The 13,622-nt window shown below is 44.6% G+C and overlaps 1 protein-coding gene across 1 annotated transcript; it reads left to right on the top strand.

Moving 5' to 3' along the window:
* Positions 1-4,009: 4,009 nt before the first annotated feature.
* LOC139382681 (extracellular calcium-sensing receptor-like) lies at positions 4,010-13,360 on the top strand. The gene is made up of 11 exons (XM_071126769.1): positions 4,010-4,239; positions 4,352-4,643; positions 4,906-5,148; positions 5,278-5,373; positions 5,540-5,855; positions 5,944-6,116; positions 6,273-6,503; positions 8,673-8,796; positions 9,345-9,538; positions 12,545-12,823; positions 12,932-13,360. The coding sequence occupies exons 1-11, from the start codon at positions 4,010-4,012 to the stop codon at positions 13,358-13,360; spliced, it is 2,607 nt and encodes an 868-aa protein (XP_070982870.1).
* Positions 13,361-13,622: the final 262 nt, after the last annotated feature.

A 13,622-nucleotide genomic window follows, 5' to 3' on the forward strand; every position in this document is an offset into this window, starting at 1 on the left:
TCCAGTGGGTTCTGGTAGTCTTTAACAGTTGATTCTAAGATCTGTATTTGATCATGTATATGTTTTTGCTCTTTATTCTTTGTTATAGAGCCAAAAAGATTGGAGAAGTGGTTTACCCATACATCTCCATTTTGGATAGATAATTCTTTGTGTTGTTGTTTGTTTAGTGTTTTATAATTTTCCCAGAAGTGGTTAGAGTCTATGGATTCTTCAATTGCATTGAGCTGATTTCTGACATGCTGTTCCTTCTTTTTCCGTAGTGTATTTCTGTATTGTTTTAGTGATTCACCATAGTGAAGGCGTAGACTCAGGTTTTCAGGGGTCTCTATGTTTTTGGTTGGACAGGTTTCTCAATTTCTTTCTTAGATTTTTGCATTCTTCATCAAACCATTTGTCATTATTGTTAATTTTCTTCGGTTTTCTATTTGAGATTTGATAGGGAAGCTGAGAGGTCAAATATACTGTTAAGATTTTCTACTGCCAAGTTTACACCTTCACTATTACAGTGGAACATTTTACCCAGGAAATTGTCTAAAAGGGATTGAATTTGTTGTTGCCTAATTGTTTTTTGGTAGGTTTCCAAACTGCATTCCTTCCATCTATAGCATTTCTTAATGTTACTCAGTTCCTTTGGCTTTGATGCCTCATGATTGAGTATTGCTCTGTTTAAGTAGACTGTGATTTTGCTGTGGTCTGATAGGGGTGTCAATGGGATGACTGTGAACGCTCTGAGAGACTCTGGGTTGAGGTCAGTGATAAAGTAGTCTACAGAACTACTGCCAAGAGATGAGCTATAGGTGTACCTACCATAGGAGTCCCCTCGAAGCCTACCGTTGACTATGTACATACCCAGCGTGCGACAGAGCTGCAGGAGTTGTGACCCGTTTTTGTTGGTTATGTTGTCATAGTTGTGCCTAGGGGGGCATATGTGGGAGGGAATGCTGTCACCTCCAGGCAGGTGTTTGTCCCCCTGTGTGCTGAGGGTGTCAGGTTCTTGTCCGGTTCTGGCATTTAGGTCGCCACAGACTAGTACATGTCCCTGGGCCTGGAAATGATTGATTTCCCCCTCCAGGATGGAGAAGCTGTCTTCATTAAAATATGGGGATTCTAGTGGGGGGATATAGGTAGCACACAGGAGGATATTTTTCTCTGTTAGGATAATTTCCTTTTGAATTTCTAGCCAAATGTAGAATGTTCCTATTTTGATTAATTTAATGGAGTGAGTTAGGTCTGATCTATACCAAATTAGCATACCCCCTGAGTCCCTTCCCTGTTTCACACCTGGTAGTTTGGTGGATGGGACTACCAGCTCTCTGTAACCTAGAGGGCAAACAGTGGGTCCGTCTCCTCTATACCAGGTTTCTTGCAGGATGACAATGTCTGTATTACCGATTTCTTTGGTGAAGTCCGCGGTTTCTGCTCTTTAGGCCAGAGGCAGATGACCTCAGGCCTTGGATATTCCAGGATGATATAGTGTCCAATGTTGTTGGTCGTGGTTTGGCCTCAGGCCAGTAAGTGTGAGCAGAGCCTGCTGAGCATCTGGTACATGCCATTGGCTTTGGCGAGTGTGAGAGTGGGGGTTGGGACTGTTTGCCCGCTCACTACCTGGGCGTATGTGTGGCTTCCATGTTGAGGCCCTCTTTGCGGGGGTGGTGTGCATGGGGTGGGCAGGAGTGGCATAGGTCTGATCTGAGGGGGCCTAAATGGGGTGTGGGCATGTTTGACGTGGGTGGGGTGTTGATTGGTTGGGGTGGGGGTGTGGATGTGTCTGGGTGTACTGTGGTCTGGATGTAATTCCTCTTGGCGTGGGTCCTCTATGTGTAGGTCCAGGGGGGGGTCCTGCAGGTCTGGGAGGGTGTCTCGCTGGTCTGGGTGGGGTGTCTATTGATCTGTTGCTCCTGTGTGAAGTGTTGGGGATACGTTTGAGAGCGATGTCCTTTAGAGTCCGGGCAAAGGTGGGCACTGCTGCCTTGTAGAGGTGGACCTGGTCATAGAGGCTGTTCAAGTCCAGGGTGGAGTGGTGGGCCAGGAAAACATTTGGTTTTGAGGCACAGTCACGGGAAATACTTGCGTTTACCCGCTGTATTGTGGCAGGGTGGAAGTCTTTTCGTGGTAGCAGGGTGGAGATAACCACTTGTGCGTTGGGGAAAGTATAAGAAGCCTTTTCAATCACTCCCTTCAGTGCTGTGGCCACCCTTTCCTGCTGTGCTCTCAGGTCGTTTGTGCCTGTGTGTATTATTATGTGGCTGGGTGAACCTAGTTGGTCCTCAGACAGGAAGTCGAGGGCGCGCTGGGTGTTTGGACACCAGAGTTTAGACACACTGTGTTTGGGAAAAAGTTTTTTTTCTTCTATGTATTTCCCATTTGAGTCCATAAGTAGTACAATCTGTGTCTTGAGTTTGTCCTCAGTTCGTGTGGGGGGGTTGTCAGGAGGGCTATCAGGGTGGCTGACAGGGGGGGTACTCAGAGGGGGTGAGAGCCGCTGAGCTTGTGGTTCTTCATTTGTCTGTACTGCTGTGATGTCGACTCTATGGTCAGGGTCTGGTGTGGACTGTTCTGCTGTGGTGTCGACTCTATGGTCAGGGTCTGGTGTGGACTGTTCTGCTGTGGTGTCGACTCTATGGTCAGGGTCTGGTGTGGACTGTTCTGCTGTGGTGTCGAGACTTTTGTCAGGTGCTGAGGTGGGCTGTTCTGCTGGCTTCTCTGTGGGGGTGGCCACCTCTCTCTCTCTGTCACTCTCTGTCTCTGTCTCTGTCTCCATTTCTCTCTCTCTCTCTTTCTCTGTCACACTCTCTCTCTGTCTCTGTCTCTATCTCCATCTCTCTCTCTCTCTCTCTCTCTCTCTCTCTCTCTCTCTCTCTCTCTCTCATTATGTCTCTGTCTCTCTCTGTCTCTCTGTTGCTCTCTGTCTCTGTCTCCATCTCTCTTTCTCTCTCTCTCTCTCTCTCTCTCTCTCTCTCTCCCTCTCTCTCTCTCTCTCTCTGTCTCTCTCTCTCTCTCTCTCTCTCTCCAACCATCCTTTCACCTTTTTACTTCAGTGCGCTAAAGGGTTTCTTAGTCTTAAAACAAATCTACTTTGAGACAAATGTCAAACATCTCACACACATGGTTATTGGCTTAAAAAAAAAAAAGAATCCTGTACCATGTCAGATATAGAGTTTAAATGTATTCCATTTTGAGTTTGCATCCCAATATTAAACTTTATATGCATCACAGAAGACTGAATTTTTTGTTGTTGACATAAAACACCGGATTTTCGGCTGCTTTTTATTTGTGAAACTGTGAAAAATATGAATAACATTCCACCCATGAGGCCACTAGGTGACTTGACAGCAGGAATGGGCGACTCGATTTAGTCACATGTACAGTATTTTATTAAGACAATCAGTCATAAGAATGAATAAAGTATGACATCAGATGTTGTTGAAGAACAGACGCTGATTCTCCTCTCCTACTACATTACCTTCAATAACATCACCCTCATAGGCTTTCTCCAATTACCCTCAATTACCTGTTCCCCAAGTTATCCTCCAATAACATGCCCCAATTAACCCCCTCCTGCCCCACCCGTCCCTACAAGCACCCCCTGGTGGCTGTGTGCCTGTTTTTTAGCCGGGGGCTTATTTCTCCCTATATCAGCATCTCCCCTTCTCTCCTCTTCCTCTCCCTCTTTCACTCTCTGCAGGAGATGCTAGACTGACAGACACTCATCCTCTCTGTCTGTCTGTCCGTCTCTCTCACCAGGATAAGGTTTACTGTTGATAGGTAGGGCAGAGATGGAACATGTTTTTTTGTGTGTCTATCCCTGTTGTTTCATACAACTGTCTGGTTACAGGTGTCCGTGGTGTATGGTGTATGGTGTATGGTGTATGGTGTATCTCTTAATTGCTAGCGTTTCTTTGTTCATGTCATTCTATGTACTCAGTGTTCTGTCTGTACGATCTTGCTTTGATCTCTATCCTCCAGGTGACGGACTTTCCCAGTCCTCGACCTTGTCTCTATCCAGGTGATGTGCCTCTGTGGCTGGCTGTGGCTACTCTGCTGCCTCCCTATCCCTGGGTGTGTCTGGGGTCAGTCTGGAGGTGAAGGGGGGGCCTGTCGGCTGATGGCTAACCCCATCTCGGGCAGTGTTTATCGGGCAGGAGATGTGGTCATTGGAGGCCTGTTCCCCGTCCATGTGGAAGCCCCTCTACCAGAGCAGGAGTTCAGGAGTATTGAGGGAAATGTGACATGCACAATGTACGCAACTCCGAAGTGATGTGTGATGACAGCTTTGTGTCATTGTTTTCACGTGTAAAGTGTTTTCAGTCACCTCCTCTCTACCTGTCTCTTCCCTTCCTCCATCTGTCAGTTTCTACCAGCGTGCTTACCGCTGGCTCCAGACTATGATCTTTGCGGTGGAGGAGATTAACCGCGACCCATTCCTCCTTCCTAACCTCACCCTGGGGTTCATGGCTGCTGACACATGCCTGGCAGAGGGTACCACTCTGGGGGCAGCCCTAGCCATGGTGACAGGCCAGGATGCCTCTGTGGCAGGCACAGAGTGTGGAGCAACCCCTGAGGTGCCCGTCATCATCGGTGATGCCCGCTCCTCAGCCTCCATCGTGGTGGCACAGACCCTCGGGCCGTTTGATTTACCCATGGTAAGGCAGGGGGTTGGATTACAGACTGGGATGGAAAGAGATAACGACTCTCTTACAGATTACATTCAAATATCTATCTAAATGACTTTCTTACAGATTACACTCAAATATATATCTAGATAACGCTTACACATTCAATTAAATATCTATCTTGAAGACTCTATGTTCACTTCTTCTCTCCTTCTTCACTTCTCTCCTTCTGATCTCTGAGTCTTACAAATTCTTATTCTCCCTGACTCTCTCTCTCTCTTTTCTCTCCCAGGTGAGTTATTTTGCCTCCTGTGCCTGTTTGAGTGACAACTGGAGGTACCCGTCGTTCTTCCGTACGATACCCAGCGATGCCTTCCAGGCTCGGGGCATGGCCAGGCTGCTGCATCAGCTGGGCTGGGAGTGGGTGGGGCTGGTGTCAGGGGATGATGACTATGGAAAGTTTGGGGTTCAGATGCTTCTCCAAGATCTCCAAGGATCTGGGGTTTGTGTCGCCTACGCAGAGGTCATCCCCAAGGTACGACCTCACTCTGATGATTTCTGTCTCTCTGTAACTCCGCCCCCTCTCCATGAATATAAAATATAAACACTATCTCTGATCTTCTCTGACTCTCTTCCCTCTCCCTCACTGATGGGCATCCCCAAGGTACCATCTCAGAGACGGATGAAGCACATCGTGGACACCATCAGAGGATCTACTGCCAGAGTGGTGGTGACATTCGCTATCTCTCAGGATGCACGGGTAATCAGTTACTGGTCAGAGTATTGTTAAGTATTTGTTACACAACTGTAGCAGAGTGTTTTTGTCCTACCATGTCTTGATGCCCTTTATAGACAAGTATTTTCTTATTGATAATCATGTACTTCAACTTGACTATCTTGATCTTTTTAACCGTCTCATTCTTCAGGCCCTGATGGAAGAGGTTGTCCGTCAGAACATAACAGACAGGCAGTGGATCGCCTCGGAAGCCTGGGTCACCTACTCTACTCTCTCTTCCCCAAAAAACCTGCCCTCTCTTGCCGGGACTATTGGATTTGCCCTGAAGAAAGCTGTCATTCCCAGCCTGGGCCCTTTCCTAACACGCCTACGTCCTGATGGGGACTACCAGAAATCCGACCCCTTCCTGAGGGAATTGTGGGAGGAGATTTTTGGGTGTTCCCTGGGGATTGACCTTAGCATGACCCCGTCGTCCCGGCGACAGTGTACTGGTTCAGAGGTCATTGGTGAGGGAGAGTTTACAACTAATGCTCTGTTTTATGTGTCCTGATCCATTCCCGATGTTGTCTCAGTAAAATGAAGTGTCAATCCTAGGTGAGGGGGAGAGCCAGTATGCTGACGTGTCTCAGCTGAGAGCCAGCTACAATGTGTACAAGGCTGTTTACGCCATCGCCCACGCCATTCAGGACATGGTGGCCTGTTCACCAGGGGAGGGACCCTTTAATAGTGGACAGTGCCCTGATGTCAGGAAGCTTCAGCCCAGCCAGGTGACAATACCATGTTGATCTGTTTTCAGGTTAACAACTCTAACGTTTCCAGTCAGGATACAATGGAATCACTTTATACGTGTTGAGCACTAAAAGCCCAAAGCCACCACTGGTTCTAACTCTTAATCCTGTTTCAATAAACCTTTTGTCTTTGAGATTGCTCATTATCTGAGGAGAGTGAACTTCAGTACTCCTGTGGGGGATTTGATCCACTTCGACATGCATGGTGATCCGCCTGCCTCTTATGACATCATCAACTGGCATGTGACCCACGAGGGGACAGCGGAGTTTGTCCAGGTCGGCCATTTTCTGTCTTCAGTGGGAGTGGACGACCAGTTTCACATCAATATGGAGAAGGTGGTGTGGGGAGGGGGCAGCGGAGATGAGGTGAGTACCATTTAGCTTGGTTTCTCTGAAGCAGAGAGTTGTGTGTGTGTGTGTGTGTGTGTGTGTGTGTGTGTGTGTGTGTGTGTGTGTGTGTGTGTGTGTGTGTGTGTGTGTGTGTGTGTGTGTGTGTGTGTGTGTGTGTGTGTGTGTGTGTGTGTTAGAGAAAAAGACTTGTTTAGTTTCTCACCCTGAGGCAGACATACAGCAAAGAGAAAGACAGGAAAGAAAAAACAAATAACACATGAATGTTCAGACAGGAAGCTCTGTCAACAATACGATACTGAATGTTAGATTAGACAGGAAGCTCTGTCATCAATTTGATACTGAATGTTAGTTCAGACAGGAAGCTCTGTCAACAATACGATACTGAATGTTAGATTAGACAGGAAGCTCTGTCATCAATTTGATACTGAATGTTAGTTCAGACAGGAAGCTCTGTCAACAATACGATACTGAATGTTAGATTAGACAGGAAGCTCTGTCATCAATTTGATACTGAATGTTAGTTCAGACAGGAAGCTCTGTCAACAATACGATACTGAATGTTAGTTCAGACAGGAAGCTCTGTCAACAATATGATACTGAATGTTAGTTCAGACAGGAAGCTCTGTCAACAATACGATACTGAATGTTAGATTAGACAGGAAGCTCTGTCATCAATTTGATACTGAATGTTAGTTCAGACAGGAAGCTCTGTCAACAATACGATACTGAATGTTAGTTCAGACAGGAAGCTCTGTCAACAATACGATACTGAATGTTAGATTAGACAGGAAGCTCTGTCATCAATTTGATACTGAATGTTAGTTCAGACAGGAAGCTCTGTCAACAATACGATACTGAATGTTAGTTCAGACAGGAAGCTCTGTCAACAATATGATACTGAATGTTAGTTCAGACAGGAAGCTCTGTTAATAATATGATACTGAATGTTAGTTCAGACAGGAAGCTCTGTCAACAATATGATACTGAATGTTAGTTCAGACAGGAAAATCTGTCAACAATACGATACTGAATGTTAGTTCAGACAGGAAGCTCTGTTAACAATACGATACTGAATGTTAGATTAGACAGGAAGCTCTGTCATCAATTTGATACTGAATGTTAGTTCAGACAGGAAGCTCTGTCAACAATACGATACTGAATGTTAGTTCAGACAGGAAGCTCTGTCAACAATATGATACTGAATGTTAGTTCAGACAGGAAGCTCTGTTAATAATATGATACTGAATGTTAGTTCAGACAGGAAGCTCTGTTAATAATATGATACTGAATGTTAGTTCAGACAGGAAGCTTTTAATAATATGATACTGAATGTTAGTTCAGACAGGAAGCTCTGTTAATAATATGATACTGAATGTTAGTTCAGACAGGAAGCTCTGTTAACAATACGATACTGAATGTTAGTTCAGACAGGAAGCTCTGTTAACAATACGATACTGAATGTTAGTTCAGACAGGAAGCTCTGTCAACATTATGATACTGAATGTTAGTTCAGACAGGAAGCTCTGTTAACAATACGATACTGAATGTTAGTTCAGACAGGAAGCTCTGTCAACAATACGATACTGAATGTTAGTTCAGACAGGAAGCTCTGTCAACAATACGATACTGAATGTTAGTTCAGACAGGAAGCTCTGTTAACAATACGATACTGAATGTTAGTTCAGACAGGAAGCTCTGTCAACAATATGATACTGAATGTTAGTTCAGACAGGAAGCTCTGTTAACAATACGATACTGAATGTTAGTTCAGACAGGAAGCTCTGTCAACAATACGATACTGAATGTTAGTTCAGAAAGGAAGCTCTGTCAACAATACGATACTGAATGTTAGTTCAGACAGGAAGCTCTGTCAACAATACGATACTGAATGTTAGTTCAGACAGGAAGCTCTGTCAACAATATGATACTGAATGTTAGGTCAAACAGGAAGCTCTGTCAACAACATGATACTGAATGTTAGATATTTATGTGGTCAGATTCCTCACATAGTCCCCAGAGGGGCCCAGCAAACCTGCCTGTGTGTGTGTGTGTGTGTGTGTGTGTGTGTGTGTGTGTGTGTGTGTGTGTGTGTGTGTGTGTGTGTGTGTGTGTGTGTGTGTGTGTAATAATGGTGATAATAGTGATGATGATGATGATGACTGCGTCCTCCCCACCGTCTGGTAGGTCCCTGTGTCTATATGCAGTGCTGCCTGCCCCCCTGGTACCAGACATGCGGTACAGAAGGGGAGGCCCGTTTGCTGCTTCGACTGTCTGTCCTGCGCTGAGGGAGAGATCAGCAACACAACAGGTCATCTATCAACTTTTCTCATTCCAATTCATATTTGACTGGTCCTGATTCTGACTGGTCCTGATTCTGGCTGGTTCTGACTGGTCCTTATTCTGACTGGTCCTGATTCTGACCGGTTCTGAATCTGACTGGTCCTGATTCTGACTGGCCCTTGTTCTGACTTGTCCTGATTCTGACTGGTCCAGATTCTGACTGGTCCTGGCTCTGACTGGTCCTGTTTCTGACCATCCCTGAGTCTGACTGGTCCCCATTCTTACTGGTACTGATTCTGGCTGGTCCTGATCCTGACTTTTCCTCATTCTGACTGGTTCTGACTGGTCCTGGTCCTGACTGGTCCTGGTCCTGACTGGTCCTGATTCTGACTGGTCCTCATTCTGAATGGTTCTGACTGATCCTGGTCCTGACTGGTCCTGGTCCTGACTGGTCCTCATTCTGACTGGTTCTGACCTGCCCTGGTTCTGACTGGTCCTGGTTCTGACTGGTCCTGGTTCTGACTGGTTCTGATTGGTTCTGATTCTGACTCTTGATTTCTGTTCCTTCTCTGTCAGGGTCAGTTGAGTGTAGCAGGTGTCCAGAGCGGTTCTGGTCCAACCCAGATCGTACGGCCTGCGTCCCACAGCTGGTGGACTTCCTCTCCTACAGCGACACCATGGGCGTCATCCTGTCCGTCATCTCAGTTTCCGGGGCAACGCTCACAGCTGGTGCCCTGGCCACCTTCTTCTACCACCGCCACACTCCCCTGGTGAGTTGAATCATGTGATCATAGAAATACAATGAATAGAACGGGTGTCCCCATTCAAGTCAATGATGGCATAATGGATGGACTGGCTGGCATTTTGGATGCGTTCATAAATTCACTCTGGCTAATCTATTCCGATTTCAGAGCACTCTCCTCTGATTCTAAATACTGTAGCTTAATTCAATTGTTGCCAGCAACCCAGTTATAGTCACCAACGCGCTGGATAACACGAAAGTAGCCAAACCAGCTTTGCTATGGCAAATAAAATGGTCAGAGTGAGGTGATCTCTCATTTATGTCTGGAAGTAGCTAGCAAGCTAGCTAACTTTAGCAAGTTCACTTGGGTGCTTGACTGCCGTTGTGAGGTCAGAATGCTCGGATCAACCCTACTCCTCGACCAGAGCGTCCAGTGTGTTCTCTAAATGCTCCAGGTGCGAAAACCTCTGAATTTACCAGGATACAATCTGACAATGCTCTGAATTTACGGAATGCCCAGAGTGCACTCTGAGCGCTCTCTGGCACATCAGAGTGAATTTACTAACGTACCCTTTGAGTGTTCCCGATGTCAGGAAGTAAAAGCTGGAAGTGTACCCTTCAAACTGTGCTGTGATTTGTTGAGTCAACTCTACTGACATTGCAAAAAATACATTCCATTGCATGAGCCACATCAGTTGGTATCATTTTTTTTGATGTATATTAAATTTTTTTAAACTTTTATTTATACAGGTTTTCTCATTTAGATAACATCTCTTTTCCAAGAGAGACAACCTGTGGTTACCTAGGTTACCCATCAACTGACAGAAAATAGTTTACTTTTTTCAAACACAATTTTATTGTGGTCTGCTTGTTTTAAGTCAATTTCAAAACTACATTTAAGAAAACTACAATATGTCTAAAGATTACCTTTCAACATTGTATGCTCCAGAACATTCTCACAATTTCGTAAAGTGTAATATTGTAGGGCTTCCCTCATGCCCCTTTTCATGACGATGCTAGCAGCCACTAGCTAGCTACCGACCGGAACATTAAGCTAGCCAAGACCAACAACACATACAAACAGACTATACAACTACAAGTAGTGAGTGGAGTTGCTAACAGACTATACAACTACAAGTAGTGAGTGGAGTTACTAACAGACTATACAACTACAAGTAGTGAGTGAAGCTACTAACAGACTATACAACTACAAGTAGTGAGTGGAGATACTAACAGACTATACAACTACAAGTAGTGAGTGAAGCTACTAACAGACTATACAACTACAAGTAGTGAGTAGAGTTACTAACAGACTATACAACTACAAGTAGTGAGTGGAGTTACTAACAGACTATACAACTACAAGTAGTGAGGGGAGTTACTAACAGAGTATACAACTACAAGTAGTAAGTGGAGTTACTAACAGACTATACAACTACAAGTAGTGAGTGGAGTTACTAACAGACTATACAACTACAAGTAGTGAGTGGAGTTACTAACAGACTAACAGACTATACAACTACAAGTAGTGAGTGGAGTTACTAACAGACTATGCAACTACAAGTAGTGAGTGGAGTTACTAACAGACTATACAACTACAAGTAGTGAGGGGAGTTACTAACAGAGTATACAACTACAAGTAGTAAGTGGAGTTACTAACAGACTATGCAACTACAAGTAGTGAGTGGAGTTACTAACAGACTATACAACTACAAGTAGTGAGTGGAGTTACTAACAGACTATACAACTACAAGTAGTGAGTGGAGTTACTAACAGACTATACAACTGCAAGTAGTGAGTGGAGTTACTAACAGACTATACAACTACAAGTAGTGAGTAGAGTTACTAACAGACTATACAACTACAAGTAGTGAGTGGAGTTACTAACAGACTAACAGACTATACAACTACAAGTAGTGAGTGGAGTTACTAACAGACTATACAACTACAAGTAGTGAGGGGAGTTACTAACAGACTAACAGACTATACAACTACAAGTAGTGAGTGGAGTTACTAACAGACTATACAACTACAAGTAGTGAGTGGAGCTACTAACAGACTATACAACTACAAGTAGTGAGTGGAGTTACTAACAGACTATACAACTACAAGTAGTGAGTGGAGTTACTAACAGACTATACAACTACAAGTAGTGAATGGAGTTACTAACAGACTATACAACTACAAGTAGTGAGTGGAGTTACTAACAGACTATACAACTACAAGTAGTGAGTGGAGTTACTAACAGACTATACAACTACAAGTAGTGAGTGGAGTTACTAACAGACAACAAGTTAAATGTCTTAACATGTGATAAAATATTTTACACACATATTGCTGTATTTAGCCTACTCTCCCACACCAAATAGCTTGAAGCCAAGCGACTCTTCTCACAGGCTTACATTGTTACTAGTCATGGAACGACCGACATAGCAGCTTCTTCAGCATGTTTTGTTATATCTGTGTAACAACAAATTTGACGATAAAGTTGATAATTTTACATTGCGGGTCATTAGGAAAGAATGTTTGTTTTTCCCACTTTGTGGGCGTGGTCGAGGGGAATTTCTTATTTTACGTGAATATTTACTCAGAGTATCAGTTCAGATCAAATGTTATTGGTCACATATTGATCACACATCAGATGTTATTGGTCACATCTTTAAAATATGTTATTGGTCACATATTCAACAGATGTTATTGGTCACATATTCAACAGATGTTATTGGTCACATATTTAACAGATGTTATTGGTCACATATTTAACAGATGTTATTGGTCACATATTTAGCAGATGTTATTGGTCACATATATAACAAATGTAATTGGTCACATACAAATATTTAACAGATGTTATTGGTAACATACACATATTTAACAGATGTTATTGGTCACATACACATATTTAACAGATTCTATTGCGGCTGTAGGGAACTGCTTGTGGCGTAGCGAAATGTTACCCAATTGTGTCATACTGTATAAGGATGAGATTTATGATGTTACTCAGTCTACATTTTTGTTCTCTGTCTCATTTCAGGTGAAAGCCAACAACTCTGAGCTCAGCTTCCTGCTCCTGCTGTCACTCAAGCTCTGCTTCCTGTGTGCACTGGTTTTCATTGGCCGGCCGAAGCCATGGACTTGCATGCTGAGACACACCCTGTTTGGTATAAGCTTTGTGTTCTGCATCTCCTGTCTGCTCAGCAGGACTGTGGTGGTGCTGGTGGCCTTCAGGGCCACTCTGCCTGGAGAGAACCTGATGAGATACTTCAGCCCAGCTCAGCAAAGGATGGGTATCTCCATCTGCACACTCATCCAGGTGAACATCTAGTTTTTACTATTGGAATTTATTTATTTCCTTCACTGACCGTATTCTGTTGTTATGGTGACTGTGTGTTTTCCTTCCATACCCCTTTCCCTTCCACAGGTGCTGATCTGTGTGCTGTGGCTGGCCCTAGCTCCACCCCGGCCGGCTGAGCGGGGCGGCAGAGAGGGTCGGGGGCCGAGGGTGGTCCTGGAGTGTGAGGTGGGCTCTGTGGTCGGCTTCTCTTTGGTGCTGGGCTACATTGGCTTGCTGGCCTCTCTCTGTCTCCTCTTAGCCTTCCTGGCCAGGAAACTCCCTGACAACTTCAACGAGGCCAAGTTTATCACCTTCAGCATGCTGATCTTCTGTGCTGTATGGATCTCCTTCGTCCCTGCCTACGTCAGCTCTCCTGGGAAGTACACAGTAGCTGTGGAGATATTCGCCATCTTAGCATCCAGCTTTGGGCTGCTGTTCTGTCTGTTTGCTCCAAAGTGTTTCATCATCCTCCTGAGACCAGAGAGAAACACCAAGAAACACATGATGTCCAAATAGAAACCACCAAGAAACACATGATCGACAATTAGGAACCACCAAGAAACACATGATCGACAATTAGGAACCACCAAGAAACAGATGATGGTCAAGTCGGAAACAAAAAGAAACACCTCTATTGACCACAGGAGTGTGATGTTGTGCCTCCTCAAAGTCAGTTGATAAAAGATGTAATAAAAGATCATCCATCCTACATTGATCCTCACTCAGCTTGTCCTCTTAACACCTCTATCAGCTCATTGTAGTGTTGAACAGGTATCCT

This window comes from Oncorhynchus clarkii, chromosome 24, assembly GCF_045791955.1.
Source record: "Oncorhynchus clarkii lewisi isolate Uvic-CL-2024 chromosome 24, UVic_Ocla_1.0, whole genome shotgun sequence".
Lineage (NCBI taxonomy): Eukaryota > Metazoa > Chordata > Actinopteri > Salmoniformes > Salmonidae > Oncorhynchus > Oncorhynchus clarkii.